This window comes from Anolis carolinensis, chromosome 2 (assembly GCF_035594765.1).
Source record: "Anolis carolinensis isolate JA03-04 chromosome 2, rAnoCar3.1.pri, whole genome shotgun sequence".
Classification (NCBI taxonomy): domain Eukaryota; kingdom Metazoa; phylum Chordata; class Lepidosauria; order Squamata; family Dactyloidae; genus Anolis; species Anolis carolinensis.
In genome coordinates, this window is record NC_085842.1 from 183,657,686 (window position 1) to 183,670,129 (window position 12,444).

The 12,444-nt window shown below is 41.5% G+C and overlaps 1 protein-coding gene and 1 long non-coding RNA gene across 2 annotated transcripts in view; one reads left to right on the top strand and one right to left on the bottom strand.

The window, feature by feature from the left end:
- The window catches only part of LOC134296398 (uncharacterized), a 46,096-nt gene that overhangs the window by 15,528 nt on the left and 18,124 nt on the right, over positions 1-12,444 (top strand). The window lies entirely within an intron of this gene.
- The window catches only part of gata1 (GATA binding protein 1), a 40,379-nt gene continuing 30,290 nt past the window's right edge, over positions 2,356-12,444 (bottom strand). Inside the window, exons 5-6 of the mRNA XM_062971272.1 lie at positions 8,175-8,300; positions 2,356-2,940 (exon numbers count right to left, since the gene is read on the bottom strand). Of these exons, the coding sequence (XP_062827342.1) occupies positions 2,626-2,940; positions 8,175-8,300 (441 nt within the window). The 3' untranslated portion in view covers positions 2,356-2,625. The remainder of the gene's footprint in view (positions 2,941-8,174; positions 8,301-12,444) is intronic.

Genomic DNA, 12,444 nt, shown 5'->3' on the forward strand with positions numbered 1-12,444 from the left:
TCTGTGGCCAAATATTACAAAATGTGTCCTGTAACGTTCTTCCTGAGAAAACCAAACCTTGGCAAACTGTTTACCCTTCCAAGAAATATTGTACTACTGGGGAAAACCAAGGAGTTACTGTATAAACCACATCACTATGGGCCAGCAGGAGTGAGCGACAGATTTGTAAAGGCAGATGTTTTCTAAAGCTTTGGCTGATGCCCACAGTGACATGAAGCATTTTAAAGAACCTTATGCTCCCTGGCATATGGAACAGAGTGATGAGTAGATAAGTGAAAATAAGTTCCGTATATACTCGAAGATAAGCCGAGTTTTTCAACCCTTATTTATGAACTTAAAAAAGCCTCTACTGTCTTATAATCGGGTCAAGGTCAAGGCCAGCAACAGAGCCTGCAGGCTATTGCTTGCAATATGTGATCTATTTCTCTCTTTTCCCTACCAGTGTGTTTTCTTTTGCAAAGGCTCCCACTCTCTTAATCAAGGGAATGTTTTGCAAAGAGAAAGACACCCTTGCAAGTCAGGAAGAAGAAAATATATATATTCATTCATCTTATGAAAGCATTTCCCCCTGAAATATTTGTTAAACTCTCCTACAGATATATAGGCATTAACCCCTTGCAAACTTTTGCCATCTCTATGTGTATATACATTAATTTTATATATGAATTTGCCCTCATATGTTTGCAGGTCTTTGCAAATCCTTTATATATATAGATCCATGTACCTGTGTATTTGTAGCCACACATATACATTATTTTTATATATGTTTGCAAGTCTCTGCAAATATCTATATAAAGAGAGATGTCTGGATAGATATGAATATATTCTTACCTACCTATATATAGGGCTCGCAAATATTACAGGGGGAAATGAATACACAAATATCTATAGACATGTCTAGATATGGCTTGCAAATATTGTAGGGGAAATGCACACACACACACACACACACAGAGGGGATTTGCAAACGTTTCAGGGGGAAATGCATATGTGAAATTAGTGTCTATAATTATAGATCTATATCTAGCTCTGCATTGTTTATATAAGCATTGAATGTTTGCCTGTTCCTATGTTGGAAGCCATGGGGAGATAGGGTGGGATCCAAATGAAGTTGTTGTTGTTATTATTATTATTATTAGGTTATTGTTGTTTTTGTTGCCCCTACTTTTTCCATTTATAGAGCTAGTTTGTTTTTCTTTGAAATACGGTAAATATTCAAAAACATTTAACCTACTGATGCTTCGATTAATGAAATGAAATTTTATTGGTATCTATTTTTATTTTGAAATTTACCCATAGCTGCTGCATTTCCCACCCTCGGGTTATACTCGAGTCAATAAGTTATCCCAGTTTTTTGTGGTAAAATTAGGTGCCTCGGCTTATATTCGGGTCGGCTTATACTCGAGTATATACGGTAAGAAGACTTAGATAGGGAGTAAACAGAAGGTGGCGATTGACTGGTTGAGTAAGACAGGGTCTATTTTGAGATTAACAAAATGGGATTAACAAAATGCACTCTCTCTTGCTGCATGTGCATGCCTCTCTACCATGGAGTGGGTGGCAGTGTGGAAAAATTATGGTTTCTGCTAACGGTGGGCCAGGTCTCTGATTTTGTGCAGTTACAATGACAGCAGAAATGGCTAATAAAAGCTTGAAATGAACCTTTTAACCTATGTCCAGACTATGTAATATCTGTTGTCGAAGGCTTTCATGGCCGGGATCACAGGGTTGTTGTATGTCTTTTGGGCTGTGTGGCCATGTTCCAGAAATATTCTCTCCTGACGTTTCGCCTACATCTATGGCAGGCATCCTCAGAGGTGTGAGGCACCTCACACCTCTGAGGATGCCTGCCATAGATGTGGGCGAAACGTCAGGAGAGAATACTTCTGGAATATGGCTACACAGCCCGAAAGACATACAACAACCCTATGTAATATCTAATTCAACAATTGCAAGACAGACAAATAGGTTCAAACTCCACGGGGATAGAAGGATGCAGATGTGTTAGGGATGTTAAAGAATGGGAAAGGAAGATAGTACGTGTGGACAAAAAAGGAAGAAGTTATGTACAGATTAGAGGAACTGGATGATGGCATGGATAATTCAGTGTAATGGCCGAGTTCACACCAAGAACGATGGTGTAATAAGACAGTGTTTTGGGACACTACTGCCTTTTTTTTGGCAGCAAGTGAGCACTTTCATACATGCACACAAACACTCACACCCAACACATACGAAACTAGATGTCAAGGAGAAGGTTTCTAGAATAGTCACCCCCATCCCTTATGCCCATTTTTGCACAAAGAGTGATTGTTTTCCAACATGAAGAAGAACATAACCACACCATTCCCCACCTCCAACCTGAAATAGTATAATCTGGAAACATATCTCCAATTATCACCTCCTCATCTGCTACTGCTAAGTATTATACCATGCTAGTCTTCTGTCTCTTCTGATGAGGGTGAGGGTTCATATTACCCTGCCAATATTGTCCTTTTGTCCTGTCATTTCAAGGAGCAGTGAATATAGCTGTTTTTTAAAAGTTACCAGTGGGGAAATGTTTCTTTCTCAATCACATCCCGGAGACTCTGTACATCAGTGTGGGCTTGTACATTACAAGGCTCTTTATCCTAGTGCAGAGACAACTCCAGGAGAGCTATGTGGAACAGGTGAAGCCTGTGAAGGATAGCCTGGCGGAGCCCCTAAAAGGTGTGGGTTGTGCCCAAAAGGGAGCAGGTGTCCTGGCAACATCATAGGGCTGAGAGTATAGATGGCAGCAGCTTCGTCCCCCATCAGAGGAGGTGACATCATCTCCAAGGAGGCGGTTGTGGCCATGGTCGCATCCCCAGAATTTCCTTTGCGCTTCTTGGACTTGGAAGAGGAGACCTTGCGGTTCCGTGTCTGGATCCCATCTTTGCGCATGGCCAAGGGACGATTCACCTGCAAGGAATCAGCAAAGCCACAAGTCAGTGTGAGATCAGTGTCACTGTGCTGGTACGGCTGTACCAGAAACTTTAGCTTTATTTTCTTTCTGTAAAAGTTTGCAATAATAGGACAGGCTGCCTGTCAATCACCATTAAGTTTGGTTCCGCCCCTTGTTCAGGGCTCTGGGAGGGAAGGAGCCATTTTTAAGTTAGTCTTACTTAGGAAGCTCATCTATAGGATGTAGACCAGCTCGTCCCGTAAAAGGCTTCATATTCCAAGACCACCGGGGATAAAGAACATCAGGGATAAAGACCGTCTGGGGTTAAAGAGCACCAGGGTTAAAGACCACCAGGGATATTGATCGTCCGAGGATACAGAACAACAGCACAGAAACATCTGCAAGCCATTTGCTAGTGGGTCCACTCAACAACTAGACACACTTGGGAGTTGGCAGTGGGTCCCAGACCAGCTAGGCCCAGATAACAGATAGCCTGGGAGGGGTTATAAGAGGGTTTTCACAGTTATTCAAAGCCAATCGCCTGTCCTGTGGGACAAGACTCCTTGAAGATTTATTATTTGTTTGTCAATAAAGACTTTGTTATTTCTTTAAAAGACTTCAAGGCCATCTTTTCAGGGAAATTCCTCAACGACCTTTCTTTAGGCACCCTGGCTTCCCGCTGGGCGTAAGGCGTACGTCCTATATAATAGACAATCAGTCACAGGCCCAGCATGTGACAGAACAGTCACCTAGAAATCAAGACAGCCAATACCTGGTACTGAGCTAGGGGTCAGAAGGTCCACAGACCAGAACCATGAAAAAACATCATAAAGGAAAAAACTAGTAGAAGTCAGGGATTCATAGTTCAGAATTTCCAGTGTCCATAAAAGTTGTCATCAGCAGAGCAGAACCACAAGCCTGGAAAAAATTCAGCCTTTCTGATGATTTGACCTACAACACCAACAGTCTTATACTGGTCATGTAGGTCAAAATATCTGAAGCATGCACATATCCCTAACCACAGTGTAAACACGGGTTACAGGGTCAGCCCTATTGTACAGGTAATCTTAGCCGATCAAATGTCCAAGGGACGATTCACCTGCAAAGAACTACAGTGTTCCCTCACTACTTCGCGGTTCACTTTTCGCGGATTTGCTATTTTGCGGTTTTTCAATAAACTCTAAAAGACTATTATAAATTATAGTAAAGGTAAAGGTTTCCCCTGACATTAAGTCCAGTCATGACTGACTCTGGGGTGTGGTGCTCATCTCCATTTCTAAGCCGAAGAGCCGGCGTTGTCCGTAGACACCTCCAAGGTCATGTGGCTGGCATGACTGCATGGAGTGCCGTTACCTTCTAGCCAGAGTGGTACCTATTGATCTACTCACATTGGCATGTTTTCGAACTGCTAGGTTGGCAGGAGCTGGAGCTAACAGCGGCCGCCCACGCTGCTTCCGGGGATTGGACCTGGTACCTTTCGGTCTGCAGCTCAGTGCTTTAACACACTTCACCACCAGGGCTCCAAATTATAAATAATTACTATTTACAGCCTAAAGAAGGGAGGAAGAGAAGCCAAAGGGAGAGAAAAGGAGCCCAAGTGGCAACAGGAAGAGAAGGAGGCGATTTTTCAACACATGATTGGTTGATAAAGACTTAAAATAGTGTGTAACTACTAAAATAATGTATAAATATTAAAATAAATATAATGTCCCTACTTCGCGGATTTTCACTTATTGCGGGTGGTCCTGGAACCTAACCCCCACAATAAGCAAGGGAACACTGTACTGAAGCCACAAGTAAATGTGAGTTCAGTGTCCCCACTGCCTTTTAGAAGGGACATCCAAAGGTAGTTTAGTTTCTCCTTCATACTCCAGGAAATGTAGGAACTAAGGTTGCCAAGCATCCCTTTTCATAAGTCTCTGTTCCACACAGCTGTATAAAATCCACATTGATATTGTGGGTTATCTGCCTTGATATTCTGGGTTATATGGCTGTGTGGAAGGGCTCTAAGTTATCAATTTATATAAATTGTTTATATGTCATATTCACTGTTTGGGAGCTGAAAAGCTTTCTCCTTTTTTGTTAAAGAAGCAAAACATTCCTACATTTTGGAGTGTGAGCCCTTTATTAGGGCACAAATGTATGTATCGTTTGTGGGCCGGGCTGTGGCACAGCTGGTTAGTAGCCAACTGCAATAAATCACTACTGACTGAGAGGTCATGGGATCAAAGCCTGGGTCAGATTGCGCTCTCAATCATTAATAGCCTAGCTCGCTGCCCACCTAAGCAGCTCGAAAAAAAAGTTGCATCTGTTGAGTAGAATACTTTAACTAATTTACGACACCGTAAAAACTGCCAGCAGCGAGTGGAAAGGAATGAGGAAGTACTACCATCAAGGACTCGGTGTCAGAAGTGGACGATGAAGCAGCAGCTCCACCTGTGGCCAGAATCGAGCATACCCTCATGAAGCCGGAAGCTGGAAAATGTTAAATTGCCTCTGTGTCTGTCTATATGTTGTATGTCTAGTAATAGCATTGAATGTTAGCCATATTGTTTGTGCATTGTAATCTGCCCTGAGTCCCCTTCAGAGTGAGAATGGTAGAATATAAATACTGTAAGTAAATAAATAAATAAATATCATACAAAGCTACGTGACCTGAAATCAACATGTTTATTTCCTCTTTAGGCAGAACACAAACTTCTTAATAGCTGTTTTCTGATTGTCAACCCTACATGCCATTTATTTTGACTATTATTTATGGCTTTTTTGAAAACCTGTCAACACTAGTAGGAAAAGAGTAAGTTCTGCCTAAAGCGGGAGGGCAATGTTGGCCCACTGAGATATTTTCAGCTCTTGTATGGAGAGGGTCCATAGACTGTTTGTCTGAATGTGAGGCTAAGTAGTACAGGAAATATAATCCATCCTTTTAGCGGGGGCAGGAAAATTAGTCTGGGAAATATGGAGGAGTCTAGGGTCATAGAAACAGCAAAAAGTCCAAGCAGCAGAAAACTGCCCTTTACATTCACTATTTTTGTCTACTCAGAAACAGAAATCAAGTATAAAACAGATGTAATATATACTTTGGCTGAAAAGTTTGTTCAAGCCTTCTGTGTGGGTTCATGGCAATGCTGACATTCATGCAGTCTTAACCACAGCATTGTACCAGCTCCTCATATTCTAGCTGTTTTGTTCAAAAATGTGATAAGTTCCCAATGTATTTCAAAATATTAATTCAAAATGCATTTGCACTAGGAATGTGGTGGGTGATGATGCAGCGATTTTCTGTTTTCCAGGAAAAAATTTTTAAAGAAATTTGTTCTTTAAATGTCATGGGACATGAGCTGCCACTGAGCCTAAATGAAAGCGATTTGTTTGTTGCTTTCCTAATTTGCATGACTTAAAAACTAGGTTACCAGAGTGAACATTGGAGACACCATCTGTCTCTTTAATGACTATGTAAAAGGGAATTTCCACAGGTCTTACTTGTCGTGCAAAGAGGAAATTCCCTCTTCTATGTAGTTGTTGAAGAGACAGAAGATTTTTCCAGTCTCCACTCTGGCAACCCATGTCATTCACCTGTGAAATGTTAGTTGTTATTATGAAAGCAACAGGGAAAAGATATGCATGAGATGATAGCGAGGAGATGCTAAGCTCTTTCATTTCTTCCACCAAATATTCCAGATTCAGTTTTTCTAGATATAGCCTTATACCAGCAGTTCCCAAACTGTGATCTGTAAGACCCTAAAGTTCTGTAAAAGCATTGTAGGGGTCCCGCAAACAATATTTTATGACAATATTATTGAATTTCATTGTACCTCTGCTTTAAAAATTAAATTTAAATCTGTGCCACTGAATGACTGTGAGATAAGACTGATAGACGTGCAGTTGACAGTAGTTAGAAAGAGTATTAGAGCAATGTTCCTCTTCGTGTTCATCGATTTAACGCAATTCAGGCTTTTCGGATTATGCTTACACCAAAAACAAAATTTCAGAGTAAGTTGGATGTGGCTCTGAATTTACGTATTCATTCGGCATAAAGCCCAATTTCAAAACCATGATTTCGAAGGACAAAAATGAAACAATGTCATTCATCACTTTAGGTGTGAATCCAATACAGTAGAGTCTCACTTATCCAAGCCTCGCTTATCCAAGGTTCTGGATTATCCAAGCCATTTTTGTAGTTGATGTTTTCAATATATTGTGATATTTTGGTGCTAAATTCGTAAATACAGTAATTACAACATAACATTACTGCGTATTGAACTATTTTTTCTGTCAAATTTGTTGTATAACATGATGTTTTGGTGCTTAATTTGTAAAATCATAACCTAATTTGATGTTTAATAGGCTTTTCCTTAATCCCTCGTTATTATCCAAGATATTCACTTATCCAAGCTTCTGCCGGCCCATTTAGCTTGGATAAGTGAGACTGTACTGTACTTTCTATTTGTGAGAAGATGGAGGCTGAGAGCTGACACATTATTGCCATTAACAAAATCCAAACTTAAATTTTACTATGGACAAGACACTTGTTTTACTTACCCCTGTCCTCGTTCAAACCTTACCTTAGGATATTACTAATTTTAACCTTTTTACTCTGTATTTGTATGCTTATCTAGGAGCGGGTTATTAGGCCGCAGGTCGGGATGTTTTTTATCTTTACATGGTTTTATTGTATGTATGTGTAAGTGTGTACGTATTGTATGTTTTACATGTTTTGATATGGTCAAAAGTGACTAATCAATAAAGAATTGCATTGTATTATTGTACCAAAATAAAGGCTTGTGGTTAATAGTTTTGTACCAAATTGTTTTGTACCAAAATAAAAGTTTGTGGTTATATTTAAAATGCTTTCTCTATTTCCAAACCTATTCCATTATACAAAACACTGAGACAATAGGAGCAAACGAAAGTAGAAAGAACTTGGTGGGTTCACAATGCTTAGGGACAGAGTTAGGGTTCTGCGGGAAAATCAGGGGCAGAGTTGGGGGTCCGTGGAAACAAAAAGTCACCTCCATGGCCAAAAATATTTAGGAACCATTGGTCTTACACACATGCAGGCACACAGACTGGGAAGGGAGAGATGTTTATGTTCCAATTCACCCATTTTGCTTAAACAACTTACTTTTTTGGTCCACAATTCCCAGAGTTCTCCAGCCAGTACAACTCACTGGCTGAGGAATTCTGAGAGATGTACTAACTTTGCTAAAGCTCTGGTCACTCAACCCACCATTTCACTGTTTCAACTTACATTGTGCAGCTTGAAGTATAGGCCACATGCATTACAGACGGGTTCTCCATTCACGTTCCGGCGCCAGAGGGTGGTGGTGGTGGTTTGGCAGTTGCTGCACTGGGTTCCAGCTCGCTTGCTGACAATCTGCATTGTTTTAATGGAATGATCATGAGTTATGCACATTTATTCTTTGTATGGTCACAAATATGCAGGGATCTAGATAGGAAAATAAGTATGGGGCTCTTCTATGTTCTCCCACAGAGGCAGGGCCAAAGCCAGAAAACATTTGGAGGGGGGTTTTGAAACTTTTTTTTTAGCGACTCATGAAGAGTAGTTCCATAACGCAAAATAATTTAGAAATCAGGCTCCATTGATAAACTTCAGTGGACACTAAAGTCCCCAAACTAAGGCCCGTGGGTAATTTACTTCCAAGGTAATTTACCTGGTCCCTGTCCTAAACTTTAGACTTAGGGTTGACCTAAGTCTGAAACAACTTGAAGGCACACAACAACAATCCGAATTTTGGACTATTTCATCATAGTCTGACCCCCCCCCCCCCCCAACAATCTGAGGGATCATGAACTGGCCCTCCACTTAAAAGGTTTGAGGACCCCTGCTCAAGACACTCATAGGGATTTGGTTAACCAGTTCAAATTCATGAGTAAGCCAGTTTTTTTTCCAAACCTGAACATTTTCAGGGGGCGGGGTTTGAACCCCTACCCCCTCTCTTGACTACAACCCTGCTCAGAGGAGAGCTACAGGTTTTGATGTTGATGTTTTATGCTGGTTTGTGTGTTTATACTATTTGACCAGTTTTACATTGGTTTAATTATGTATTTTATTGTATGTTGAAACTGGGCTTGTCCCCATGTGAGCTGCCCCATGTCCCCTCTAGGGAGATGGGAGCTGGATATAAAAATAAAGTTGTTGTTGTTGTTATTATTATTATTATTATTATTATTATTATTATTATTATTATTATTTTATTGTATGACACAGCAAACAAGATAGACATGCTGGATTTCATATCACAAAATCACAAGTCGAACACTTCCCAAGTGTCTAGGACTGTGTGATGTATTTTCAGATGATGTGCACAGATCCCAGTAGGGTGGGTTTTTGCAGTTGGCAGATCGTAATTTTGTCAATGTCTATTGTTTCCAAATGCCGGCTGATATCTTTTGGCACGGCACCCAGTGTGCCCATCACCACCGGGACCACTAAACACTATTCTAAACTCGTTGCAAAAGTAGAGGGGGGCAGCGTTTCGTTTTTGAAGGTATTTCCGAATTTTGCCCCCAAAAAATTTCGAAATTAACGAAAATTCGTTATTTTCTAAATTAATTCGTTAATGGCGGACGCGCATGCGCAATTCCCAAAAACAGCACAGAGGGAGAGGACTTTACAGGACTCTCCCACCCTCATTTTTTGAGTGATCTTCTTCAAACTTGGTACAGTGGTAGAACACATTTAACACTGATAGCTCACCAAAATTTGGAACGTTTCCCTTATCCTCTGATTTTTGGCGAATTTTCATAGCTTTTATAATAAACCATTTTTTAATAATTGCAGAAATCTGTTCCTGGTTTGAAAGTCTTATTTCCTGTTAAATTGGGTTGTCTTTACTGTGAAAGTCATTGTTCTACTTCAGAAACTTTGTTTTTGTGGCTGAAACTTTGTTAAATTGGTGTGTGTGTGATATATACTGTGTATATATATATATTCCCTGCATATGTGTGTGTTTGTATGTGTGTGTGTATAGGTAAATGTAAAGGTATCCCTTGACGTTAAGTTCAGTCATGTCTGACTCTGGGGGTTGGTGCTCATCTCCATTTCTAAGCCCAAGAGCCAGTGTTGTCCATAGACACCTCCAAGGTCATGTGGCCGGCATGACTACATGGAGTGCCATTACCTTCCCGCCAGAGCGGTACCTATTGATCTACTCACATTGGCATGTTTTCAAGCTGCTAGGTTGGCAGAAGCTGGAGCTAACAGCGGGCACTCACTCTGCTCCCGGGATTTGAACCTGGGACCTTTCGGTCTGCAAGTTCAGCAGCTCAGTGCTTTAACACACTTCGCCATCGGGGCTCATGTATATATAATATACATACACATACACACAATGTGGAGAATATGTGGAAAGGTAGATAGATAGGTAAGTTGGGAGCCACAGCGAAGGCACCTTCCTGGGAGCAAGGTCTAATAATAATAATAATAATAATAATAATAATAATAATAATAATAATAATAATTAAAAAAATCCCTTACAATATCCAAGATGGGTACCATTATTGGCAGAGAAAGCCAAGCTGTAGGAGTTGAAATCCAATCATTTATCCTCCCTATAGAATCAATTTTATATGCATTTTTAGCTACAGAAAAGCTAAAATCAGGACAGTAAAAGAACAACACCCAGAAAATGGGAATTCCAGACAGGAAACAATCAGGGCCAGCTAATACCTCCCAACAAAGGATTCCCCCAGGTAGGAAGCAGCCAGGCTTTGAAGCTGCAAGGCTATTCAATGCTAATCAAGGTGACCAATTGCAACATTCACACTTGCCTCCCACAGACAAGAGTTCTTTCTCCCACCCTGGACCTTCCACAGATATATAAACCCCACTTGCCTAGCTTCGCACAGACGTCAAAACCTCACCGCCGGGCCCCTCTCTGTCTCTCTCGGTCTCTCCATTCCCGGCTCCATCCGCCGCCTTCCCGCCTCACAGAGAGACACCAGGCCTGAGCTGAGGCGAGGCGGCGGCGGCGGCCATTTCCCCCCTCCGTCTTCCTCCTCCTCCTCGGCCTCCTTCCCCCTCGCCCCCTCCCATTGGCTGAGCCCGTGACGCCCCTTTTGCTGAGGGGCAAAAGGAAAGGGCCTGAATGGTGGGAGTTTGGGTGATTTGCAAAAGCTTTTTTTTCCTAACGAAAAAAACGATGAAATAAGAAAAAACGGCCTCTCGCGATTCGAAACCGCGATATCCAGACGTGTGGACAATCAAGGCCGTATATTGCTTCAAAACAAACGAAAATAACGAATTAATAACGGGTAACGGGGAAATCGAATTATTTGAGCAAGCCTACAAAATAGTCTCAGGTCAAGTGGTCCCTGGTCAAAGTGGGCCCTGGTCAAGTGGGCCCTGGTCAGAGTGGGCCCTAGTCAAGTGGTCCCTGATCAGGTGGTCCCTGGTCAAAAAAAGTTTGGGAAACCCTGATCTATTCCCTTGCTAGAGTACAGTGGAAATCCAGAAGAGATACAATTGTTCTTTCCTTCCAGTCATAAGAAACTCCTCTCCAGGTGCCCCACACCCACCCTAGCCATTAAACGAATCACTCCTGACACTAAATAGCAGAGAGAACATGCTCTTTCCTGTTGCAATAAGCCAGCAGTTCTCAAACTGTGCGAAGCAAACTGAGAGGCTTTGGGCTTTCCTCATCCACCCTCCTTCCTCCTCCCCTGCTCTAGTTCAGCCTCTGGGCTTTCTGTTATTGTTGTTGTTGTTGTTATGTTGTCAAATTATTATTATTATTATTATTATTATTATTATTATTATTATTATTATTATTATTATTATTATTATTATTCGGTGGCGAAGTGGGTTAAAGCACTGAGCTGCTGAACTTGCAGACCGAAAGGTCCCCGGTTCAAGCGCCCGCTGTTAGCTCCAGCTTCTGCCAACCTAGCCGTTCGAAAACATGCCAATGTGAGTAGATCAATCCGGCGGGAAGGTAACGGCGCTCCATGCAGTCATGCCAGCCACATGACCTTGGAGGTGTCTACGGACAACGCCAGCTCTTTGGCTTAGAAATGGAGATGAGCACCAACCCCCAGAGTCAGACATGACTGGACTTAACATCAGGGGAAACCTTTACCGTTTTACTACTACTACAAAGTCTGAATGGCTATCTGCTGGGGTGCTTTGATTATGTTTTTCCTGCATAGCAGAAGGGGGTTAGACTGGATGGCCCGGAGGGTCTTCCACTGAAATATTGTTAGGTTTATGTTGGCTGAATTTGTTCATCTTTTTAAATATTGTATTGTTCTTTCTTTCCTCCCCCCCCCCCCCCCATACTGTGTGAATTAGTTCACACAAACACTCTCCATCCATCTGCCACTGGTCCGGCCCATGTCCGATATATATATATATACATTATATATGATATAATATAATATAATAACATTTCTTGGGGCTCCATGAGAAACTTTTGCTTCAAAAAGGGCTCCACAGCTGAAAAAGTTTGAGAACGCCTGCAATAAGCTTATGGTGGAAGACATTCAGCAAGGAACTACTG